The sequence below is a fragment of the Crocodylus porosus genome, unplaced genomic scaffold, assembly GCF_001723895.1.
Source record: "Crocodylus porosus isolate Cpor-Errol unplaced genomic scaffold, CroPor_comp1, whole genome shotgun sequence".
NCBI classification, from domain to species: Eukaryota; Metazoa; Chordata; order Crocodylia; family Crocodylidae; genus Crocodylus; species Crocodylus porosus.
In genome coordinates this window covers 7,064,508-7,088,539 of record NW_017728925.1, presented here as the reverse complement: position 1 = coordinate 7,088,539, position 24,032 = coordinate 7,064,508, and the positions used below count along the sequence as shown (strand labels likewise).

The 24,032-nt window shown below is 46.0% G+C and overlaps 1 protein-coding gene across 5 annotated transcripts in view; it reads left to right on the top strand.

Moving 5' to 3' along the window:
- The window catches only part of ASTN2 (astrotactin 2), a 585,314-nt gene that overhangs the window by 139,177 nt on the left and 422,105 nt on the right, over positions 1-24,032 (top strand). For all 5 annotated transcript variants that reach the window (XM_019540648.1, XM_019540647.1, XM_019540645.1 and 2 more), the window contains exon 3: positions 12,543-12,927. In XM_019540648.1, coding sequence (XP_019396193.1) covers positions 12,543-12,927 — 385 coding nt within the window. The remainder of the gene's footprint in view (positions 1-12,542; positions 12,928-24,032) is intronic.

Genomic DNA, 24,032 nt, shown 5'->3' with positions numbered 1-24,032 from the left:
GTGCAGAATGCATATGAGGAGAGGAGGACTTAAGGCTATTGGGAGAGCCTGAACTTTTAAATTCCTGTGCCAGATCCTATGCTTAGTTACATCAGCATAAATCATTGATGCATGTGAGTGAAGGATTTGACCCCTGGACATTTGTTTTGAGGCTCCCAACGGCAGCCTCCATGCATGAGTGCGTCCGTGCAAGAACAGCGATCTGTAGTTACTTGTCAGCTCTGGGCATGGTGGAGATGACAATAGTAATAATAACATCGTCATGAGTCTAGGTGTGTTATAACAAGAACTTATGCATGGGAAAGGAAATAGAGTCCTCTCCGAGGCTGCAAATCAATAAACCGTCTCTATTCAGCAAAGCATTTCAGCATTTGCTTAAGACTCATAAGGTTTGATGAGAATTATATGATATGATTAACTTCATGCATGTGTTTTACTGAATCAGACCTTACATGGGGTGTTGGTATATAGGTGGACTAACTTGTGCTGTCGTGTTTTGCTGGGGTGTCTTTTTGAGAAGAATACTGGGCACGTTTAATTGAGATGGTACTGTGCAGTGGTTACTGTGCGTTTATTAAGTCCTTGTATAATTAGGTATTAAACAAATGTGCAGTAACCAGAGTTACTGTGCAGTAGTGCCTGCAAATGCCTTTTTAGTGACACTACTGTGCAGTAGCATATTAGCACTGTTGGTGCTGTGATGTGCTACTGTGCAATATTGTTCGGCCACTGCGCATTTAGTGTCTTGTGTAGACGCGCTATCTCCGTAATGGACTGAGTTCCAGATTAGTATCAGGGACTCCTATGGTTTATTTTATCCCAGGTTTTACTCCTCCATCCCCACCCCTTTCTCTTTCCTTCCCACAGACTGACTTTGTGACCTTGCTTTAATCACCATCCTTGGCCTCAGTTTCCCTAGCTGTAATGTACTAAATAATGAGGATTAGTTTGCTATTTTATCTCAAGGCCACAGTGGATATGAGCCATTTAAGGTAATTACAGCCCTTCAGCATAAGAGGATAATGAGCTCTACAGTCTACCTTGGTCCACTTCATGTTGCCTGTAAATAGGCTGCCAGTCCTTATGTGCAGTGTGTATCTTCTGGCGTGTGCACAATGCCAAGTCTGGAGATGGCTTGTCAGAACTCCATTAAGTACTCAGCTCATTGCACCTGATGCACCTAGCTCTTCTTGCCTCTGTACCACTGGCATCTCCATTTTTCTTAAAATCCTGCCCCATAGTCTGGCTTCTTCCCTTGTACACAGCCTTGGTGAAAATAAGTCTTTCATTTGACTTGGATTTTGTTCTCTGACTTGACTCACTGTATGGCCTCATTTGCCTGAGATGTAGAAACTGATGTTATATGGATGGGTACGAAATAGGCAGGGGGAGTGAAATGTAGAGTTTGCAAATTCTTGTGAGCTCATTAGGTGAAAAAAGTTGCAGAAGGGCAGAGTGTTGTTAGTCTTGGGAACAGTTGTGTGCTGCTAATGTATTTCCATGCTGTTCGGTGTCATGATCTGGAGTCATGGCATGGGGACATTGAGGGTCTGGTGGTAATTTCATAAGGCAGCTGTAAGAGAAGAATACACTATTGGATCTTTTTCCCTTGGCCTGCTCTTTCTCTAGAGCTTGAGGAAGCTAATGTCAAATATGAATCTCCTACACCCAGAAAGATACAGAAATGACAGAGTGCAAAGAAGGTCATGATAAATGGCAGTGTGTAGGAGAAAGAGCAGCCTGAAAGGTTTCTGCAGGGATCCGTCTTATTTATCATCATTAATGATCTGAAGGAAGGAGCAAACAGCACTTTAATTAAGTTTTGCAGAAGAAATTACATTGAGAGGTGCAGCAAAGATGGAAAACAAAGCAATAATACAAAAGGGTCCCAAGGAGGTGGCCAGTGCAGGTAGAGAATCCCATATTACATAACTGTCCTGATAAAAATGTGAATTAATGCACCGGATCTGGACAAAAATAACTTACAATGTTTTTCTTTGAAATTACCACTGGATGTAGCTCCACCAGTGGTACTGCTCTGGGGACCACCGGTCTGGAAGGACTAGTAGTGGGATAGACTCTCCTGCTCTTTCTGGGCTAAAGGAGTTTTAGGGGTTGGGGCATTTAAGAAAAAAAAAAAAAAATAAAGATGCAAATGTAGGCACAGCTGGGCCAAGACCTGGGAAGGAAAGAGACTGAAGGACATTTAAGGGGTGAAAACAGATAAGTTGATGTAATTTTGGGGACAATGCATGCAGAAGTACAATATCAAAAACAGCAAACTGATATGCATTCTCCATAGGTTTGGTCTTAATCACAGCTTTTAGTCTAGATAATTGATCACTTACCACTGAATGCAGTCGTAAATGCTAGTGTAGAAGCTTCTAAACATTTAATTCTAGTTTTTTGGGTTTTTTTCCCCTACATCTCAGCCTTTGAATCACAACCATGAACAAACATTTGCTGCTGGAGCAAGTATTTATGGAGTGCTTGCAGCAGAATTAACAATTGTATCAGTTAACACCAGGTAATAGGAATTGATTACCCTTCTGTGTGATATTGTGGAAGCCCTTTGAGACCAATGGGGATCAGAGATATGGGCTGTCCCTGAAGTGGGATGGTGCAGTTTTGCCAAATGCTGAGTAGGTGGTGAAATAACTGGTTACCTGTCTTTCTTGGTTGGTTGTAAGCACAAAGTAGGGTATTAACTGTTGTGTGATATTAAGAGGGGTACACAGTAAGTTAAAATGAGCAAAAGAATAGCCAAGGTGTATGACGTAGGGACTTTTCCTGCCTGACATTATTCTGTGTGATGCTATAGAGTTTAAAAGGAAACAAACAGGAAATAATATCCAAGGAAGATGACTCTATAGAAACTACCCAAGGTCCTGAAAGCTGGAGGGAGCTAGTTCTTGGGGAATGCCTGCCTTCTTGGCTCTCGCTAGGACACCCAGGCTAGTTGCCCCTTGCCTGAGCCCTGAGATTTAAGAGCTCTGAAACTGTTAAATACTCTTGCTTGCAAAGGAATGAGAGTAGCGGAGCAGGCAGCAGCAACTGGAAGCGAGTCTGGCAGGGGCTCTTCTGTCTCCCAGGAGGATCCAGGCTTAGCGGGGCTTACTCACAACTTGCGAAGTGAGATTGAAGTTTAGGTGTGAGTCACGTGCAGGCCATCTTCTTTACTGTAACCTGCTCCTCTGACTACTGTGCTTTGCTTGCCAAATAAATAATACTTTGTTTTGAAAAGGCAGTAGCGTGTCGCTGTTGCACATTGTCTAGTTGCAAAGCTCCCGGGAGAAAAGGCTTCTGCAAGGAGCCCAGCCAAATTGTCTTTGCTGTAGGAGCTATGGTATACAAACAAGGGATGTTAAACATAGGGACCTGCTCAAAGATCAGCAGAGTCTGAGGAAGAGTGAAGTGGAGGCCCAGGGCACGCAACAGGGAAGTCACTCTTGAGTGACAAGGGGGATGCCTAGATTGCTCTGAGAGCTCTGATACCACCTCATCCCATTGCATGCGAGTGTGTAAGTGGGGTGGGGAAGGAGCAACTTTCTGCTGAGTCCCTTGTTTTGAATACTGTCTTCCTGCAAGGAGAATTTGTGCCCGCTCCTATTCTGAAGGTTCAGTTCCCCGCAAAATAGATTGAGAGTTCAGTGCAAGTCGCACAACTGTAGGGACTGTTTCTCTTTGTTGACTCAGCGAAGGAAAGCCTCCTTTGTTGAGAAGGAAAGCCTTTAACCCCAAGGCACAGGTCATGCGTGGGTGGCCTGTGCTCCTTTTGGACATGTTTATGGTGCTTATGTTAAGATTAACTGTGCTGTATCCCTGATCTGTCTAGATCTTTGTAGTGTTTCTAAAAATGGCTTTGCTATTGAATCACCTTGCCATTGGGCAGTTCTCAAGTATCCCTTTGGAGATGTATGCCCATATTCTCACCGGTTGTCTTAGGAAGTGTTGCTGCTTTCTCATTTGGACTGGGGATCTGCTCCCATTTCTTCCATCCACTACTGAGCCTTGATAAAAGCTGCATTTTGTGTACATGGTAAGCTTTTGCCCTCTTAAATTCTGGTTGCCCTTGTCACAACCTCTGTATATCATGGCTTCTCTTGTATGTGGCCCAACAACCATCTGCTGGAGAAACCTTTTATCAGGTTCAAAATGACTGTGGGCTAAGTTTCTTTAGGATGACTACAGCTGCAGGGCTTCACTTTTTTCCTTTCCCAGTGCTGATCTGAATAACTTCGTCCACCCTTTCTAAGATGCCGCTGGTGAACCCAGCTCTCAAATCCTGTTGCCTGTACACCTCTGTCCCAGTTGAACTCAGTTTGTTGCCAGCATTTCTGAGTGTCCTGAAGTGACAGGCGGTGCTTTTATCCACTCTTGCTATGTCTTGGTAATGTGGAGTCACATGGCTTGACTCAACATGTCCTGGACACATTGGGGCCTGACTTGAAAGCCTGTCCCTTATGATTTCATGCATGTTCACCTTTGTCTCAGGCATCAAGCAGAGGAGAGAGCTAGTGTCAGGTGCAGCTTTTGGGAAGGCTTTTGTCATCCCTTTGGGTTGGACAGCCAAGGGAGCGAGCTCAATGTGCATCTTGGCACTTGTGAGCCTGTGTGCTCTGCCAGTCCCTGTTGGTGCTTGGCTGACTCCAGGGGCACAGAGGAGTGCAGTGAGAAGGACATTACGCAGGAGAATATGCATGTTCACAGCTCAGAGGATTAAAGGCCCGTGTTCTTATCACTGCAGAACAGAGTATTATAAATCCAGTCTTAGAATACCAAATCCCCTTGCGGCTCGGCCATTGTTTGGGAATATTAAAAAGCCCTGAGACAGAAATAATCAGTTTCCGAATGACACATTGTCAAATAAAACATTTCTCATATTATCCCTCCCTTCCCCTTTCTCTCTCCCGCTCCCTCAGTTGGATAATTTAACATGAAAAATAGATTAAAATGAGGCCGGCTTGAATGCCTCCTAAGTTTGACTTTTTCTTCAGGAAGATCTCTCTGCATGTGTGCGTTGTGTTTAAACAAGCGGCTGTTGGCACAGGGGTCAGGGACGAAGAGAACGAGTTGAAAATGAGCCGTCCTTCTGAAAGTGCTTGCTGCTCAGCGAGGGGGACAGGTAGCAGCAGCGGTGTGAGGAAAGAGGCTGCTTCTGTGCTGCTCCCATGGCATGAGATGGGATGGCTTCCAGCACCTGCGTGATGCAGAGCCCACAGGGAAGCAGTTTCATCCCTACCAGCCTGACTTGGGGCTGGCAGCCTGGCCATGAAGGTCATGAAAACCCAGAGAGCCTGTCAAGTGTATTGTACTGTAGTGCAAGGGGCAGTGGCTATTCCAAGTACAGGGGGAGAAAATGTTATGCTGGTTCTGGACAGCTCTTCCCGCTACTAACACCACGGATCGTGGATCTTAGCCTTTGGGGCTAAGTTTCCTCTCTTCAGTTACAGTGTGGTGGAGCAGGTGTAGTGGGAAGAGGGACTTGGAGGATGTATTCAGCATAGTCTCTCTTCCACTTATGGTTCAGCTCAGTTTCACATATGATCCCTCCTTCCTTCACTGGGGCCTGTTGACAAGAGCATTTTCAGTGACAGGAATTCCTGTGTCCATGGGTCCTCTTATTGCCAAGACCTCCTTCTGTCACAGACCTGTGGCCTAGGGACAGAAGTAACACACAAACTGGTGGAAATGATTGGAAACCAGTTCAAATCTGTAACACAACAGAAGTTCAGTTCACATAAACCACTTTCAAAGTGGCTGAAACTGGTTTAAGATAAACCTGGATGGATGTAGGATCAGACTTAACTGATTTAGGTTAAATTGGTTTATTGAGCTTCTGTCTCAGATCCCATCCAAGTTCAAGTTAACTTGCAGTTCTCCAGCATCCCAGGATGCTTTGCACTTCCCTGCACACCTCCTTTCACAGGGTGGGTGGGCTAGACTTGGCTCAAGCGTTCTGCTCCAGCTGAGCAGGAAGGCATGCTCTAGCACCCCCCAGCTTTTGACCTGGGTCACTGTAGGTGTGTGGTTGCATTTCTAGAATCAAATGTGAATGTCTGTTCACTTGCTTATCAGTTCAGTCTATGCAGCTTAGACTAACCTGTGAAGATGGAATTGGGCTTTTAGATTGTCTGTACTTAGCCATAGGCAGGGAGAAGGAAAGTTTGTCCATGTATGTGTTGGCAAGAGAAGGAGAGGGAGTGACTTCTTTCCTTACATGGGGGATTGTTTACTCTTGCGGTGAAAATGAAGGAGCAAACATGGAAGCTCTGTGACGTAGGTGTCCTTTGGTGATTCAAATGCACTTGGATGATTAATGCTCTAGGTATGTGTGAGTGAGGGAGGAATGTCTACACTAATTTTTTTTCTGCTCATCTAGTAATTTTGGGTGATGTAGATGAGTTATTTTTTTAAAGGCCTTTCTATACCAGGGCAAACCCCAGTGTGGACACTACTGGAAGTCCATTCAGAGAGCTTGGCACAAACTAAACTAGCACAATAACTTTTTTTTTTTTTTTCCTGGCAAAAGTCATACTTGCACCTAGAGGATTTGCTGGTAGAGTGGGAAACCCTAATATAAAGTAGGCTTTGGTATGGAACTGAGCAGTTCAGAGCCTTTGCTAGCCTAAAGCATCCTTAGCAGCCCCATTCCTACCTTCCCAGCTTAGTTTTCCAGCCAAGGAACTGGAAAGCTGGATTCTGATCAGATGATATCTTTTCTCCTAAGCTAATAACTGGCATTGCCTGTGTGTGCGTGTGGGAGTAGGGAGGGAAAACAGTTGGGGGGGCGGCAGGTTGGAGATTTCCAGGACCAGCATTTAGACATGCACATGCTGTTACACAGAGCTGGGGTAATGGAAAGCTCCTTCTGTGCATTTCCTGAACTGCCATGCAAGATCTCCAGACTGAAATGAGAAGATAATGGAAGATGCTTCAGAACAAGACCATGAGGTGAAGACCTAGGTTAATGCTAGCTGTATTGGGCTTTCCATGCTTTAGGCTGGTTATGGGACTGAAGGGTTAGGGGAGCGCTCTATTTTGACAATTCCCTCCCATCTCAGGCAACTCACAGCTCTGTTTTATTTACCAGAAAAGTGTCCCCTCCTTTCCTGCCTCCTGACCTGCCTATCCTAAGTGACTGAATGAGCATTGCACATTAGGGGCCACTCTGAGCCTGTAGGCTGAGAGCTGCTGTGGAAAAACTGTGTGATACTATAGTCAGACAGTTCAGTGGGAAGGACTCTAGAAGTATTCCCAGGCTACCACTGTTGCATCTGTATGACCACAGGATACACAGGGTTTCTGTCTTGTGCAATGTGGAGCTTGTATGTCTGGAGTTCTTCACAGTGTCACTGCCCTGCTATTCCTGCAAGTCATGCCATGGGAATCCATTTAGCTACCTGGTTAAATTGGTGAGGTGTTGCAGGTGACTTTGTAGCAAGTCCCAAGATGTAAACTCCTTGTTCTCATAAATGGCTTTGCAGAAATCTACCCCAGTACGCATTGCTGCCCGTTGTGTAGTATTGCCCAGAACTTTATCATCCCTCACGGCTGCACAGACAAAGCAGAAAATTGATTTCCTTTCTTTAAAACTTGAAGGCCTTTAGTCTCCCTTGATTTTAAGCAAGGAAGAGGCATCCACAGTGCTTGGCACACTGGGCTCCTGGTCTGTGACAATCCTCTTAGGAGCTACAGTTAAACAAATAGTAATGATGATGATGAAGTCGGTAGTGCTCCCTTGGTGTGCCCATCTCCCAGTTGGAGCTCCCAGAGCCTCGCCTGGCCACTAAAGTGTTATGTTTCTTGACAGAAGCTGTCAGCTAAATTGGGAAAGTCGAACTGAGCAAAGTCATTCCACCTCCCTGAGCCCTTCTTCCTATTAGTGTCAATTATGGGACCAAATGAGAAAACAGATGAGGCTGGGGAGGGGAGAAGGGAGGGAATCCTAATGAGAGATGCCATATTGCATTTGCCAAGTCATTCTCTACAGAAAATTGGAGGCCTCTGCAGCTGGGCTGGGCTGAGGAAGCTATCCCTCCCTGTTCCCTTCTTTCCCCACCACCTCCTTGCTTCAGGCAAGTGGCTGTTGGAGTCATGGCAAGATCTATGTGTGGTAGACCCCCTTCATGTGGGTAGAGCCTCCAACAGTTGAGTGGCCAACGAGAGCTGTTTCACACCCTTCCCAGCCAAACCAACGCTTCCTGGCACTTTTCTGCATCCCATGGCTTTGAACAGGAGCTCGGTAATCTCAGTCTCTGTCCTAAAAGGGACCCTGGCCTTCTATTTCTCTTGCCAGCTCAGGGGCAAGTAGAATTTCCATTGCACGGGGCTCCAGAAATCAGGTGCAACTTGTGGAGGTGCAGATCTCCTGAGCTGTGAATGGACCTTTCTCCTGCAGGTGTACATGGACTCAAATGACTTGCTGGATATGATGAACAGTGCAAGCACCATCTACCATACACATGCACATATTTGAGCTCCTTGGGTGTTTTCCAGAGGTCCTCCACGTGGGTTAGTGAGTGAAGTGTGGTGTTCTACAGTTACTCAGAGTCAAGGTGTCTGACTCGGGACTGTTTTATTTAATGGCTTGAGTTGCGATCGGGGTTGTAATGTGAACCTCTGAGCCACAGTATGGGTGGTTCTGACTGACTTACAAGTACCTCTTGAAGGGACAGTTCCCCACCTACAGGACATTTGTACCGTGCATATGAGAACATGAATTTGTGGGTGCGGGAGTGACACCGCCACACTGCAAGCGAGTGTGCAGGGGGTGTGCGTGCCCCCCAGAGATCTGCCATGCGCGAGTGTGTGGGGCTTGTGGCTGTACACAGTATCTTGCCATCTGCTTCCTGTGCTCTGGCGCGTATTCCTCGGTGCCTTTCTAAGTTGAGCATGACTGAATTATGATGGCACCTGCTCACAGCGCATGGAAAGACTGCACTCTGCGAGCGCAGCGACCAGCTCAGCCGAATCCATCCAGCTGCCATTGGCTGACTGGCTGCCTCCCAGGCGAACTCCTCTCGTGAATCGTGTTTTTAGACACTAGCTTTTTATAGATTATCCTTCTTGAGTCTCAGATCCTCTCCATGCACGTGCAGTGCTTTTGCATGGAATGCAGATGAAATATGTGTTAGTCTCTTCCACACTGTTTAAAGTTCTTGGATTTGGGCATACTTCTTCTGAAAGAATGGTCCCCCCTACCTCTGGCAGTTACACGTCACGCTGCAAAGCCTCGATTGTTCACGCCACTCCAGATTTACATACCCTGGCTTACTTGTCCGCCACAGTATGAAATTGTCTGTGAACTGTGGAGAGATTCAGAGCGGCTTCAAAATGCCAAGCACATGTCTCCTCTCGGCCTCAGAGAGCATGCTGGTATTTACCTCTAGAATAAGTGTGTCATGGGGAGTGGTAGCGTATGTTTTCTTTGGTCCTGCCTTCTCCATATGACTTAAAGACTCATGCTAGGGATGTAACTACACCAGGAAGACCGTTATTTTTTCCGATAGACCAGGGGTTGGCAACCTATGACTTGCAAGCTGCATCTGGCCTGCCTGGCAATACCACCTGGCCCATGAAGCCAAGATGTTGGCAGCAGTTTGGTAATGGGGCATATCAGTGGCAGTTCAGTGGTGGGGCAAACAGCATTTGGGGTTGCAACACATTGGCAGCTGTGAGGACTGACAGTGGCTGGGTTGCAAGCAATGGCCTGCCTTAGGAGCAAGCTACACTAATTTATCCCACTGTTCCTAAAAGCAGTGGCATAGATAGTGTGTGCTATCAGCAGGTTACACATGACCTAGCTCTGAAGGGGTTGCTTTATGGCTAAGATACTGAAATGGGAAGCAGGAGAGCTGGATTCACCAGCTGTACCTGCCCTGTGTGACCTTAAATTTATTGGTACCTCAGTTTCTCATCTGCAAGAAGGAGCATTGCTGTTTGTCCTGGCCACCCGTGGAGGGTTTAGATTGAGAGTGTGGTTGGGGTAGAAAGGTAAGAAAGATTTATTGACTTAAGAAAAACACAACTATGCGTAGTAACAAGACAAATGATGACAGACACAAGCCATTCATGTCGGCAACTTATCGGCAGTCCCTCTGATGCCTGATACACAGCAAGCTTCTCGTTCTGCAAAGTTCAACGAGGTCAGGTGTCCCCGAACAATGCTGTCTGAGGGGTGCCGGGGAAGGACTCTGGGATGCAGTTCTTGGGCTTCTTGGGGCCCATGGGCCCACTTATCCAGGCAACAGCTAACTAATCCTTTTCACAGAGCTGCATCTTCCTTCTCAATGGTTTCCAGATATTTCAGGTAATTTATAGCTTCTGAAAGACACTGATGATGTACAACCACTTAGATTCCTTTTTCTTCAACTGTCCTGAAACTGACCAATAGCAGTACACGCCTTGCATTCCTTTGATAAGGTAATTTTAACTGTGCCACAGGGCTTTACTACTTCTAGGCTTTGCTAAATTTACTAGGCCTTACTTTATACAAGACCTCACAACATCTTAAACAATTAGGCTTTTAGCAGCAACTTATAGCTTAATATCTAAACAAATACAGAAAAAAAAACCCACTTGGTCTAATCTTCGTAGAGCCTTCAGCAAGCACTTTTATCACACATACATACTTTTCAGCTGCCACAGCTGTCCTGTCTCTCAGGCAACATTGTAAGCAGTGATCTGATGTCTGCAAGGTGCTCAGACACTGTGGTGACAACAAGAAGAAAGAAGTATATGGGGTGCTTATAGAAAAAAAAACCTGAGCTCTTTACTTATTTTCAGCTTGGTGTGCCCCTGGGCTGAGTGTAGCGTATACCCAGAGGGGAATCGTGCCAGTTTGACCTGGCTTGCCCAGCATCGGTATAGCTCACATGCTTTAGTGGGGCTTTTTGTCACTTTTACATAATGGCTGATTGAATCAGCTATTAGATAAAAGCACCAAAACCCTTGCTGAAGCGCATCAGCTATACAGAGACTGGGGAGCCTGGTCAAACTAATGTGGTTCCTCTTCCAGTAAAGTGCTGTTTCCCCCCGCCCCCCTCCATCTGTCAGCACCCTTAAAGAACAGTAATGCAATGGATAAGCTTGCTGTTGGCTTGGAGAGAGAAAAATGAGGCCCATGAACTGCGCAGGAGGGTCTCTGTGTAGTGCGGGGACCAGCTGCAGGAAGGATGACATGGTGGTCGGGTACCTCAGTGGTTAGCATGCCATGTCATGAGCTGAGTTCAATTCCCTGCTCTACTGCAGACTTTCTGGGCTTGTGTGAGGACATATGGATGCCTCCTGGCCACTCTGGGGAGGGGAGTAGCACAGGGAAGCAACACATGCCTGCTCTTTTCACCTTAGCAGTGTGTGACCTGTGACAGTAATCTTACTGTGTTGGCCTTGCTTATCAGCAGAAGCTTAGTACTGCTGTGGGATGGCTGTGTTGTCTCCATTTGGGGCCTTAGCACCTGAAGATCAAGTATGGCATGCTTCACAGTCATGATGTGTTCATACCCCTTGGCTGCCCTGAGCAAGTCACTGTGGACATGTTAATGCTGCAAAAAGAGAATGTGTTTTTGCACTGGGTTAGCAACCTTGCCTTAAAATAGTGGTGGACTATTTTTTTTTACCCCTGGGTAGATACAGCAGTTCAACCCCAGCTTTACTCTATCAGCTTGAACTTGAGCTGCTAACTAAGTTAAAACCTAGGCTTCCTTGCCTTCCTTGCTGTTTTAGTTAAGAGCTGAAAAGCCAACTTTTTTTTGTGGGGTAGAGAGACTTCCCCTTGCCTTTGTGTTTCAGTTTCTCAGTGGAGTGGCTGGTATGGCCCTGCCTGATAGGATGGCATGGGGTTAAATATATGAAGAAATGTGAAGGATTTGGCTCATGAAGTGATTGGAACCAGAGAAATAGCTGAGGTGATCTCCCCAGTGCAGCCCCGCTAGGCAGCGTGCTGTAGAGCAGTGGTCGTACATCTGATTTGGGGGCTTGCTCTAGGTTTGGCATTTTGCCACAGCTTTGTCTTGCTGTACTCCTAGATTATTGTTCTGTTGTGTCTTGGCTTGAGTAGGAGCACTTGTGACTGTGGCGTCCAAATGGCCAGAGTAGATGGCTGGAGTTGTAGTAATGTGGCCTCTGTCCCATGACAGCTTAGTGGTGTGTGTTGCTGTTTGCAGTGAGACAGTCTTTTAAATGAACTCTTTTGACAATATGCTGTCCTGCTGGGACCTCAAACTTCTTTCACCCTCTTTTGACTACAGTTATCACTTGTCCTTGGCTGAACATCCCCCCTCTGTGCCCTGTGCACTTTAGATTCCCTGCTCCTGTCTTCACCCCAGAGGTGGCTGCTTTTCAGGAGTAGGGAAGCATTTCCCCAACAGCATGCAGTGTGCAAAGTGCTGTATGCTCCTCAGGCTTGAAAGGGTGCTCCAGAAATGGGGTGGGAGGATGGGTCTCCTGCGTGCTGCTGTCATTGTCCCCTGTGGATTGGGACAGGGCAGTGATGTAGGTTCAGAGCCCCCGTTAATTCCTATTATTTCATTTTGCTTTAGGGCGGCCTGATTGCTCTGCTCTTGCTCCTGCTGGTGTTCACAGTAGCGCTGTATGCCCAGAGGCGCTGGCACAAGCGTCGCCGGATCCCCCAGAAGAGTGCAAGCACCGAGGCCACCCACGAGATCCACTACATCCCTTCAGTGCTGCTGGGGCCGCAGGCCCGGGAGAGCTTCCGCAACTCCCGCCTGCAAGCCCACAACTCTGTCATCGGCATGCCCATCCGCGAGACCCCTATTCTGGATGACTACGAGGACGAGGACGAGGATGAGAACCCACGGCGGGCAGAGTCCAGCACCCGGGAGGATGAGTTTGGCAGCCAAGTGACCCGAACTCTGGAGAGCCTAGGCAGGGGCGGGGAGGAGAGGCCTGACTACGAGAAGAAAGGTTTGCGTTTTGCCTTCTTACTTAGCCCCTCCTCCCTTCCTGCAAACATTAGTGGGCTGTGCGGCTTCTCCTCGAATACACTGGGGGGTCAGTAAGAGGTGATGGATGAGCAAGGAGGCAGCTGATTGCAGTGGTGCTGGATGGCAGCCATTGCCTGTATGGCCTTGCTCTCCTTTTTCTCACTCACCTACAGTGCAGGGCACTGAGCTTGCAATGCTTTATGGAAAGAGAGAGAACTGAGCCACTACTTGCCCGGCTGCTCGATCATGCTTGTTTCCACCTTGGGCCTCTAACTGATCTTGGCTTTGAAGGGGGGCCCCCTTCCTGAGCCTCTGATTCTGCTGCTACTGTGGTTCGTGCTAGCACCTCTGTGCTCTGTGTAGCATATCCTCTCTGTAGCGACTCAGTCCTTAATGTCAGGCTTGCTGTCATTTAGCCTGAGTCCAACCTCTGTCACTTAGCCCGATCCTCGCTTTCTTCATAGTGCTTGCAGGGTGCTCCCTTAGAAGGGCAGGCTGTTGACTAACACAGATTAACCTTTTACAAAGCTTTTCAGCTTCAGATTACTTTGCAAGCAATGCCCTCCTTAACCTATCTACAACAGGGGTCAGCAGTGTTTTTTGGCCAAGTGCCAAAAACACCCACAGCTTCAACTTGGAAGATGTTGGCATGTCAGGGGCAGATGGCAGGGGAGCAGCGAGGGCCCCTATCCTTGTTGTGGCAGTGCAGTCCCAGCCCCTTCCCAAGGCATGAGTGCCAAGTAAAATGGTATTTCATGTCATGCTCTGGCACACATGCCAGGGATTGTCTACCCCTGCTATACACAGAGGTAAGTAATGATAGTGCCATTTCAGAGAGAGATGGGGAAACTGAGGCACCTTTCTCTAGGGTAGAGATGATGTGTGTGTGGGTGCCAGGAATAAAGCTGTAGCCCTTTGCTCTCAGGTAACCAGGTTCTTTAATTCCACGTGCTTACCAATTCTGTTTAGTAGTCATGTGATTTGCAAGTAGAGCAAGGCACCAGAATGTGTAGGTGGCCTGCAGAGTTGCGGCTTTTTATGGATTTTACTATATTTTCTCTTGCATCGGTTTCTATAAAAAAAAAAGATGGTCTGAAGCCTTCTATTCCAAATGAGTTTAAGAGCCTTCACAGCATGATCTAACAGACAGACAATTTTGCTGTGTTGGAGAGCTTAGTAGCTGCAACTCTATTTGTGTAACACGGTGGTTCTGGTGGAAGCTGTAATGCAGGTGGAGATCTTGTCTCGCCTTTTATGCCATAGGTTACCAACCTCATGGCAGAGGTCATCTTTTTGCTTTGTGTTTGTGCAGTACCCAGCGCAGTGCTGCCCTGGTCTAGGAAGGTGTGCCACAGGCACTTCTGCATTATAAATAATAATGCTGATGATAATACTGCTGGAGCTGTGCCATTGGTGGCACAGTGCTACACTTGTCTGGCAGTGCGGAGACAGCTGTTGAATTCTGCATCCTGATAGACAGAAACAATAGCACCACAAGATGTGCGACTTTCCCACCTCGGTTGGGTGTCAGCACAGAGGCTTTAATTAGGCCGAACTTTATTCTTCCTATACCAAAGGTGTTACACCCATCTAACAAAGGGATTATCAGATACATCCTATGGTCCAGTGTGGCTCAGTGACCCTGTTGTGCCCTGATGATACCAGGTGGGTTTGTTGCACCAGGCTGCATGTTCTAGTAGCAGCAAAATAGGTTGGGCTTATTGTTTGCTTGGCTGCTGAGACAACCCTGTCACCACCCACAGCCAAAGCCACAGGGCCAGCTTAGGAGACTCTAAATGTAATAAATACAAAAAAAGCCTTCATGAGGTTAGACACAGCATTTCAGAAGTGTGTTGTGGAACTGAATACAGATGCAGCTAGAGGGGCACTGGCACACTTGAGAAAGTGAGATCCTTTCTGTGGCTTATTTTATTTTAGCCATGGTATAGGTTTCAACCCAGCATTTGTTTTTTAAACAAACAAATAAACAATCTGCCCCCTGAACTCCCCCTCCAAAAAAAACCCAAACCCAACCCAGATCCTATGGTAATCTGTCTCCTGGAATTGTTACCACTCTATAGCTCTCTAGCTTGGTTATGGCCTCTATTTGTCTAACATTGGATCAGATCATAGTCTTGGATATGTTAATCCTAGGCAGGTCAGTGCTACTATCCTCATTCTAGAGATGGGAATGAGATGCTAAATAACTTGTCCAACCTCACACAATGACTTGTTGCAGAGTAAGGCATGCAGAGTCTCAGGTCAGCACCTCACTCCTTCTTCTGCCAGGGATATGCTAAATTGTGCCTTTCCTATTTTATTCTTCGCACGCACCGCGTTGATGCTGTTCTGGGCAGGCAAGAAGGCTGCAGTGTATTGTACATCTCTTTCTGAAGGTGCTGAGGCTCATGCTTGTCAGAGGCTTTGCATGGTGTCATCCATGGATTGACAGTTGCCAAGGGAGCTCTGTCTGCTACACAAGCAAATTGGGGCAGATGTTCTGCATCCCAGAGGAAAGTAGCTGTGGTGTAGGAGGCCAGAGTCAAGCAAAGTAAAGCTGCCCCTCAGGAGCTGTAAGTTGGACCAGTCTCCTGCTGGCCTTGTGGATGACAGATCCGGTTGTGACATGACGCCCCTGGTGAACCAAGGGCCAAAACGGAGAGTTCTGGGGCATTGCAATCTTTGTCAAAGCTCTTTGTGATGGCTCCTTTTATATGACATATAGGTATGGATTGGGACATTGCAGTCACCAGCGAATGGCTTGATATGGGTACATCTGAGTGTGATGGGATTGGGTGCAGCCTTTCTGCCTTCTGTACATTTAGAAGAAGAGCTTTTAGGCAGCTGTTGCTAGCTATTGAGGGTATCCAGAGGCCAAAGAGATGGGAACAGCAGGGTATCTGGTGTTAAGGTCTATGACTTCTGGGGAAGAGGACGAGAGAGAGACACACATGACAGAGATTAGTGATGTCTCTTAATACACTGTTGGAAGGCGCTCGGGCACTCCAGTCATGATGGCAATATAAAAACCAATATAGGGGAGAATAGACTGGCTCTTCTTTATTTAATTGCTCTCTTAATCTAAAATAAAGCTCGCACTGCCAGTTCATGCAGTTCTGCTCCTGTGGTGGGAGAAATGAAGCTTGGAAGAGACGAGTTCAAAGCCAGCTACCCTGCCCCTACCCTTCTCCTGCTGGCTGTGTGCTTTCTGGAGGCATTACCTGTTTGAAGGCGGACCTTGCAAAATTGCACAATTGGTGGGATTTGTTTCTCCTGTACAGAAAGGAAAGTGCTTTCCCCAGAGTGCTTAGGCTAATGCACATTTGATTGCCTGCATTTTTAAAGTCTGTCTCTCCAAAATTGTAACACCCACATCCGCTTATTGAAATGTCATTAGAAAACATTTAATACTGTTAACCTGCAACACACTGCAAAATGCATTCAAATAAACAAAAGCCCAAATACATTATTTGTAATTGCTAAGTGACTACAGAGATAGCTAGGGTAGGAGTAGATGATAATGCTGCACAGGTTTGCTTCTCAAATGAAGAGGTCACCTTTTTCTTTTCCAAAATATTAGGGCGTGGATAGATTTTCAATCTACCAAGGAACCCAGTAAAGCATAGGGTTACTTTTAATACATTAGGAGTTCAGTTACTGTCTTAGATCACCTAAGCACTTCGTGCTGTCTAGCTAATGCAGTGGGCTGTAATTTAGGAAGTCTGAGTCCTAGGTCTGGTTCTTTTGCTGTGTTGCCTTGGATAAAAACACTGAGGATCAGATGTTCAGAGATGCTGAGAAAGTAGGGAGAGCCGTGGGTGCTCTCTGCAAATCAGGCTTCTAAACTCTGTGCCACAGTGTCCACAGAGCAATTGAGGCTTAAATAATCCGGCATAAAAAACACTTTGATTGCAAAGCGTTATTATTATTATGGTGTTCAAATGAGTCTGTAGATGCCCCAGTGCTCATAGATTGGCACTTAGGTATCATCAAAGCAGCTTTTAACCACCTGTAGTTGGGTGCGCATGGTTGATATTGGACTTGCAGTGCTCACATAATGATTCCCCAGTCTTTTGCACTGAGAGTCCTTTGCATGCCTGAATTTGCTTTATTTTATTTTATTTTGTTTTGTTTTGTTTTGTTTTGTTTTGTTTTATTCTGTAGCATTCTTTTCTTTGTTTTGCTTTTTTATGAATTATTTAGGATTGTATGAGTTGGTTAAGACAGAAATAACTGAATTTTCAATACTCTTCAGAACATAATAGTAAACAAGATATAAGGCAGAATATTAAACTCTACTAAGGTTTCAGGAGTCGGTGATAAAGTACCTTTTACATTGACTGGAGAATTTCCCCAATGTATGACTTCTAATAGCTTGTTCTCATTGCTAGAGATGCTGGTAGACTTCTAGCCGCCTTGGGTTATGTAAACAGATCTTACCACTGGTTCAGTTAAGGTAATAAACTTTTGTTTTAAATTACCCTCCTCCATGTTTTACCCAGTGGAGTGGCCTTAAACTGTAATAGCAGAGTTGGGGGAAGGAAAGACCTAGAAGTTATGTAGATTTTCACACATTTTAAATGGAAATACCTGTGAATCTAGTTAGCGTGAAAATGACTGCCAAAGTTGAGGGTGCTGATGAAGAACAAGGGAAGATATTCAGGGGTGTATGAAACTGTACTGTTATCATTTCCATTTGGCCTTATTGATGGCATGGCTACCTGCCCATCTGGCACTTTGGAATCAAATGCCTCGGCTCTCAGCTGTCAGACGATCTCTGGAGCTGCCCAGTCTTGCCTTTCTGCATCTCTTCAGATGCCCGTTGATGCAGTGGTGCTCTTGATAGTCCCAGACATAATGATTTGGCCCAATATCAGATCAATTTATTTTACTCTTTTTACTTCATTAACTGCCAGGGTAGTGGCAAACACTCAACATACCCTAGCCTGAGTCTTTAGAGGGATATTTTTGTATCCAGTTTTATCTACTGTTTTGCTATTCTGGCTATTCTGAACAAGTTCAGTAGAACTTTTTATTCTCCCCAGATCCTCAGATCCTTGAATTCACTAACTGATTCATGCTGTGGCATAGGGAAGATATTGCTGCCCTCCTGGAGTTTGGATGACCAAGGAAAGTCTTTGTGCATTAGTATGGCTGGTCCCCTGTTCTTCCTCTTCACCGGTCACCCTGCTCCCTGAAGCTACCTTGTAGCAAGCAAACTGTCATGCTTTGTCTGCGTGTGATGCTCTTCCAGATCTCAGGTGGAGAGGGAGATGCTACTTGGAGTTCTTGCAATGCGGCACTAATAAGGTATCTGCGGGGACTTGCCAATAGGCTACAAACACTGACGTGGAGCCTGTCACAAAAGCCTCTTTCAAGTGTCAGTCCTTCGCATTAATTGCTGGAGATAGCAAATTGTGGGGGGAGCTCAGGTGTTCCTATTCTGCCCCCGTGTGCTGTTCCTGCTGCTTTCTCACATGCACACTGGCATGCAATGAGAGCAATGTGCGGTGCAAGAGTGATTGATTTGGGGATAAGGGCTTTGATGAATGCTGAGCGCAATGAACTCTGACCCAGGGGTGCTGCCTTCGATCCAGTCGGGCTTTGGGGCCGCAAGCTGGTGGCAGCTTTTCCTGTTGTTAGGAAACTGTGCGCCACATGGTACAGCTGCAAGCTGTTTGGATCGATTGTGCTTCCCATGAGCAGTAGCATTTTTCTCCCTGTGTGGAGCTTTGCAGTTATTTGATTAGGCAGGGGAGGCATGCTGGCCCCTTTCATGGAGGACTCTGGTTGCATACAATGTTCAGGCCAATGGAGAATCCTCTGCCAGGCTTTGCGTGCTATTTAGAAATGCCCATTCCCCTAAATGATAGGTGAATGCAACACAATAGACCAAAGATACCCCGATAGACAGCACCTTGACAGCAAGCAGAAAAAAAAAAAAAGCACCCCCTGTGTTACCTGAGCAGCTGAAGTTGAAGCCCAGTTCAGACAAACACTGGAGCAATGCACTGAATAATGACATAAAGCAACAAGCGCATTTGAGTGATAAAGTTAATGAAATTACAGGTTCTGACCTGATACCAGGCTCTGCCAGGGACAGATAAACAGCAGGGCAAAGATGAGATGTTTATTTTTCCCAAGCAGCAGACTGTAATCTGGATATACTGTACCAGTTTCATTAACATTATTGCTGTTAAGCAAAATCATTTTTGATTAAAAAAAAAAAAAAAAAGCAGAAAACCTAAAGTACACTAAATTAGAATTGTAGCAGGAAAAGAACTGACCTGGTGACATTGCATAGAGACTAGATGATTTAGACAGAAGAAAATCCAGTACATACGGTTTTATAGGAGGAAAATGTGAACAATAAGCAGGGATTTGTTTGGTTTGGTTTGGTTTTAAGAAGGGGTATTTTGGAAGTGCTAACTAACCTTTTAGCCAGGCACCTTTTCCTGATGGGCTGGGGATAGGGTCTTCAGAGTCTGCATTGGAAGGACTGAGTTGCCATCTTCCTCATTTAGGAGGAGAACAGGCTTGGATGATCTCCACTCTTTTTTGCATTGTAGGTTTGAGAGCTGTGGCACTGATTTGTGGCTTTGCGGACTGTGCTTCTCTGGGCTCTGTGCTCCCTTCAGGTGTCTGGTGAACTTAGGTTATGGGGCATTTTAGTCCCTTCAACCTGAGATTTCGTTCAAATCTTTCTTTGACATCTTCCCTATCTCTTTCTGTAACTCTGTGACCAATCTCCATCCTGGATTGTAACTCATCTCTCCAAGTAGATGAGAAGCAGCATTGCTGATGATTTCTGCTTATGATTTCCAGCTTTTCTTCCCCTTTCAGAGCTGTTGCCTAAAGCTGCAACCCGCTGGGAATCCCTAATTTAGTTGCTGGTATCTTTTAATACCTTTATCTCTTGTCTTTACCAATAACATCCTGTCTTGCAGGAGCAGGAGCATCGTGTTTCTTTGTCAGTATTACCTTGCTCATTCAGGTGGTAACCAATGAATATTTCTGCTTTTTCCTGTGGAGCAAGTCCTCTGTGGCAGCGAATTTTGAGTTCAGCCCATCTCTGGAAGCGCTATTAGGCCCAGGGATGTTACCGACAAGCGGCATCAGTTACAAGGGGCTGAAGGAAATGAAGCAAGTTTAAGTGAATTCAAAGGTGACCTGCAAAGCAAAATTGAAAATAGAGTTATCTTCAGATTTCTGGGCTGAATGCCCTCTTACTTAGACTTGGGGGAAGGGCTTTTAGCACAGAAACATTTTTTTTTTTAATTCATTTCAAAAGTTTCATCTGTATTTTCCTCTGCCAAAAGTCTGTTGTCACTTGCTGGTTTACTGAAGAAACCCTGGAATATAATGTCACCCGTGTTCATTGTGCCGTTGTAATAGGCATAGGGAGAAACATGTTTAAATCAAGTGGAACAGAAAAACCGAGACATGTCAAGTTTCTCACGGCAACTTCTACTCTCTTGTTCCTCTTCTGCACCGGCAGTCAAGCAGCCCTTGTTTAAGACTTTTTTTCTTTCCCTCAGCAATGAGGCGTGTATGTGGGGCAGGGGTTGGTGGCGGTGGTGGTGGGATAAGCTGAAATCTGTGTTTCAGCTTCCCATCTATAGATACGGGGACAAGCATGGCCCTTCCTCTGTATGGAAGTGCTGTGCGGATAAACATATCAAAGATTGTGAGGAGCTCAAATACTAGAGTAATGATAGACACTTGTACACACAAAGGAATTAAAATAGGACACCCTTATTAATTCTTGCTTCTGCTGTTGTGGTACCTAAACCCCATTGAGCTAGGTCTATAGAGACACAGAAAAAGGAGCACAGTTCCTCTATACAAGAGCTTGCCATTGAAGTATAAGGCAAGAGACAGCAGAGGGATACAGACAGGCATACAGGGGAGCAGTGAGACCGGATGAGTTGCTGTGCTAATCAGCGAGTCTCAACATGCCATCAGCTTCTCTGCTTTCAGGTTTCTGCAGGCTTCACAGCAAAATGGGGTGCTAAAGCTGGATATAAAGGGGGATGATGCAGGTATTTACAGGATGCTTCTCCCAAGCATGGGGGGCCACAGAGGAGAAAGCATCAAGGTGTTTACTTGAAAAGTGGGAAGTGGCAAGCCTTGTGCATTGGTTGGAGGCAGGTGTCTGCCTTTTGATAATGAATGGAAGGTAATAGGTAGAGATAAGTAGGAATAAGTTAGGAAGGGCCTTGGAAGGGCAGATAAGGAACTTGCACTTGATGTGAAAAAGGCTGGAGGCAGTGGAGGGATGCAAAGAGAAAGACAATTTGGTCCAAGTGATGGGTTAGGGGAATGAGCCATGCAGCAACACTTCAAGCGAGACAACAAGCATTGGGCAAAACAGCCAAGTAACTGGGGGTGACATGCAGAGGGGGCCAATCTCTCTACCGTATAATGTGGCATATTTCCAGTAGTATAGAAAGCCTCTACATGAGGAAGAGTTTGGCAAAAGTGTGGCGTAAGAATAGACTTTGAGTGCACCCAGGTTCCAGCTGAGACTTGCTGCTGGGTGCGAGAAGGTGAAGTGAAATGGGGAGTCAACATATTAATTAAAGGCTTTGGAAACCTTTAGGGGGGAAAAAAATGCTGGTTCAAATTGTTGCTTCAATATGAGGTTAAGCTGAAGCACAGCCTCAGTGTGATATGTGGAGGCTCCCCTTAATAGGCCTCAGTTTTATTTGATTGTGCCTGCCTTGGGTCTGATCTCTGCAAGCTCCTCATGTTTTACAAGTGCCTATTAAAAATAGAGTGAGAGTGTCCACTTGGATGCTGTTTAGAATATTCCAAGTAGCATATTGATTCCTGGTTGAAAGGTCCCATTGCAAATTTAAATTAAAAAAAAAGAAAAGGCAAAACTCTGCACTTTAAGAAATAGACCCCAATTTGGCAAAGCATTTAAGCAAGTGCTTAACTCCATCTCTAGTTAACAAAACACTTAAGCATGTCCTTAACTCAGATCAATGGGAATTAAGCAAGTGCTAAAGTGCTTTACTGAATAGGAATGCCTTGCTGAATTGGGGGCTTTAATTGCTGGGGTTATTATGTATATGCCATGCCGTCAGGTCCTGTAATTTTGTAGTGATGCCTGCTGTGACTTAATGCTGTCATTTTTTTAACACATGCTGGGGAAAATCTTTGCTTTCTGAAGACATAAACAGTCCTAATTAATGCATTAATTGCCTTTTAGGCTCTGACTGGACAGCTCCCGCACTGGGGTTTGGGGTTTGCTTTGATCACCCCATTTTGTGAAGCTGATTGCTTCAGTTGTCAATTTGGGTTGCCGTGGGGACATGGGGTGCAGCTTGGAGAGGGGTCCAAGTTCAACAAACCACGTGCAGGATTGGGTAGAATGAGATTTTTCTTTCCCTTTTTCCTCTTGTTTAAAATTTTTAAAAAATTTAAAGAAGCCAAGCAGGAGGAGAAACCTCTGAATATAAATGAGGCATGCTATTATAGAGGAGCTCTTAGGGATCCTGTGGGCTGTTAGTACAGCAGGGTAATGTTTGCTTGCTTCTCCCAGTGATCCATTAATCACAGGGGAACAGGAGCAGGGTGCTAGGAGAGTGGCATGAACTGTGAAATTGGTATCCTCCAAGGTAGCCTGGAGCAGCAGGTAAAGAGTGGCTCCATTTCACAGCTGGGAGAAAGCAGCCTGGGGAGGGAAGGGGTTGAAGGGGTCTCTATTGAGTTGGTGCAACTCCAGCACTCGACCTGAAGTCTGCCTCTGCTGCAACATACCCGAGGCTTTTTGAGGAAGGGTGAGAAGAAAACAACAGTAGATGGAGGGAGAGACCTGAAGAAAGCTTGTTTGATAGCAGGATGATAGCAAAGGGCCTCTCTGCTCAGCAGAATTATTGATGCGGGGAACATTGGTGTCCCTCTCCTCTGGAAGGAGTTGAATGGGGGAAGAAAGTCCAGTAGTTCTGGACAGGCTCTGTGTGTGGTCATGTTGTCTGGAGCTGCTCTGAAGAAGGTTAAGGACCCTTAGCCCCAAAGATGCTGGTGCCGGAGTCCTGTGGGGTCCCAGCGAGGCACATCAAGATGGGGGAGTTTTCAGGAAGAGCATGCTGGAAGCAAGCATGTGCCCTTAGTCTACTTCACATCTTTTGATCGCAGCAGCACGGTTGGGGAGGTGTGGGGAGGCCCTGGGAAACCCAAAGTATCCTCTGTTAGGCTTCCAGTGAGCTTGGTTTTGGGGTTGCCTCAAAGCTAGTGTTGTCCATGAAACAAACTGTGAAGTGCTTGTGTAGGTCTGATAATTAAGGCTTGAGTGGTTCAGAGCACAACTGAGGCTTGCTCTGTCCCACAACAGATGCTGCAGTGAAAATGCTCAGAGGTTTGATTTCCTGGTGTGCTTTTCTTCTCCCTTCTCTCCCAGATACAGTTTGCTAATTTTATTAGGCAAAAAGCAGGTGGAAGGCTGGCCCCCCAATGCTGCTTTTTGGGCAAGAGGGGAAGGTCAGGGAATATGGGCAAGGGGACATTTTAATGTATTTACTTTCTTGGAAAAGCAGCCAATTGCAATAGCCTTTGCCTAGTAAGGCTATATCTACACAACATTGATTGATTGATTGGCATGTGGACCTGAGCCCTCAGGTAAGCCCAAGTGTGAGCTAAGTCATACCTGCATATCTGCTGCTTTTCTGCGCTCACCTGTGCAGAAACATGGGGCATTTCCAATGTTTCCATGGGCATGAGACATTTTAGGGATCTCTCTCAGACAACTGGGGAGAACTTTTGATTCTAATACTTTTCAGGACATTTTGAGCCTTGGTATGTGATGGGGCAATATTCAGTCAGGGATGATGGGCTGGATGATGCGATTGAGAGGGACAGATTTTTTTTTCCTGATTTTATCCCCAGTCATTTGATCCTTTAAGGCAAAGTACTTCACTGATTGAGAAAGGAACAAGAAAGCCTTGTCTCCCTGCACCGTTAAATCTATTTCATAGCTTCCTAGTTTCTAGGGTCGGAAGGGACCTGAGTAGATCATCTAGTCCGACCCCCTGCCATGGCAGGAAAGATTACTGGAGTCAAACGACCCCAGCAAGGTGT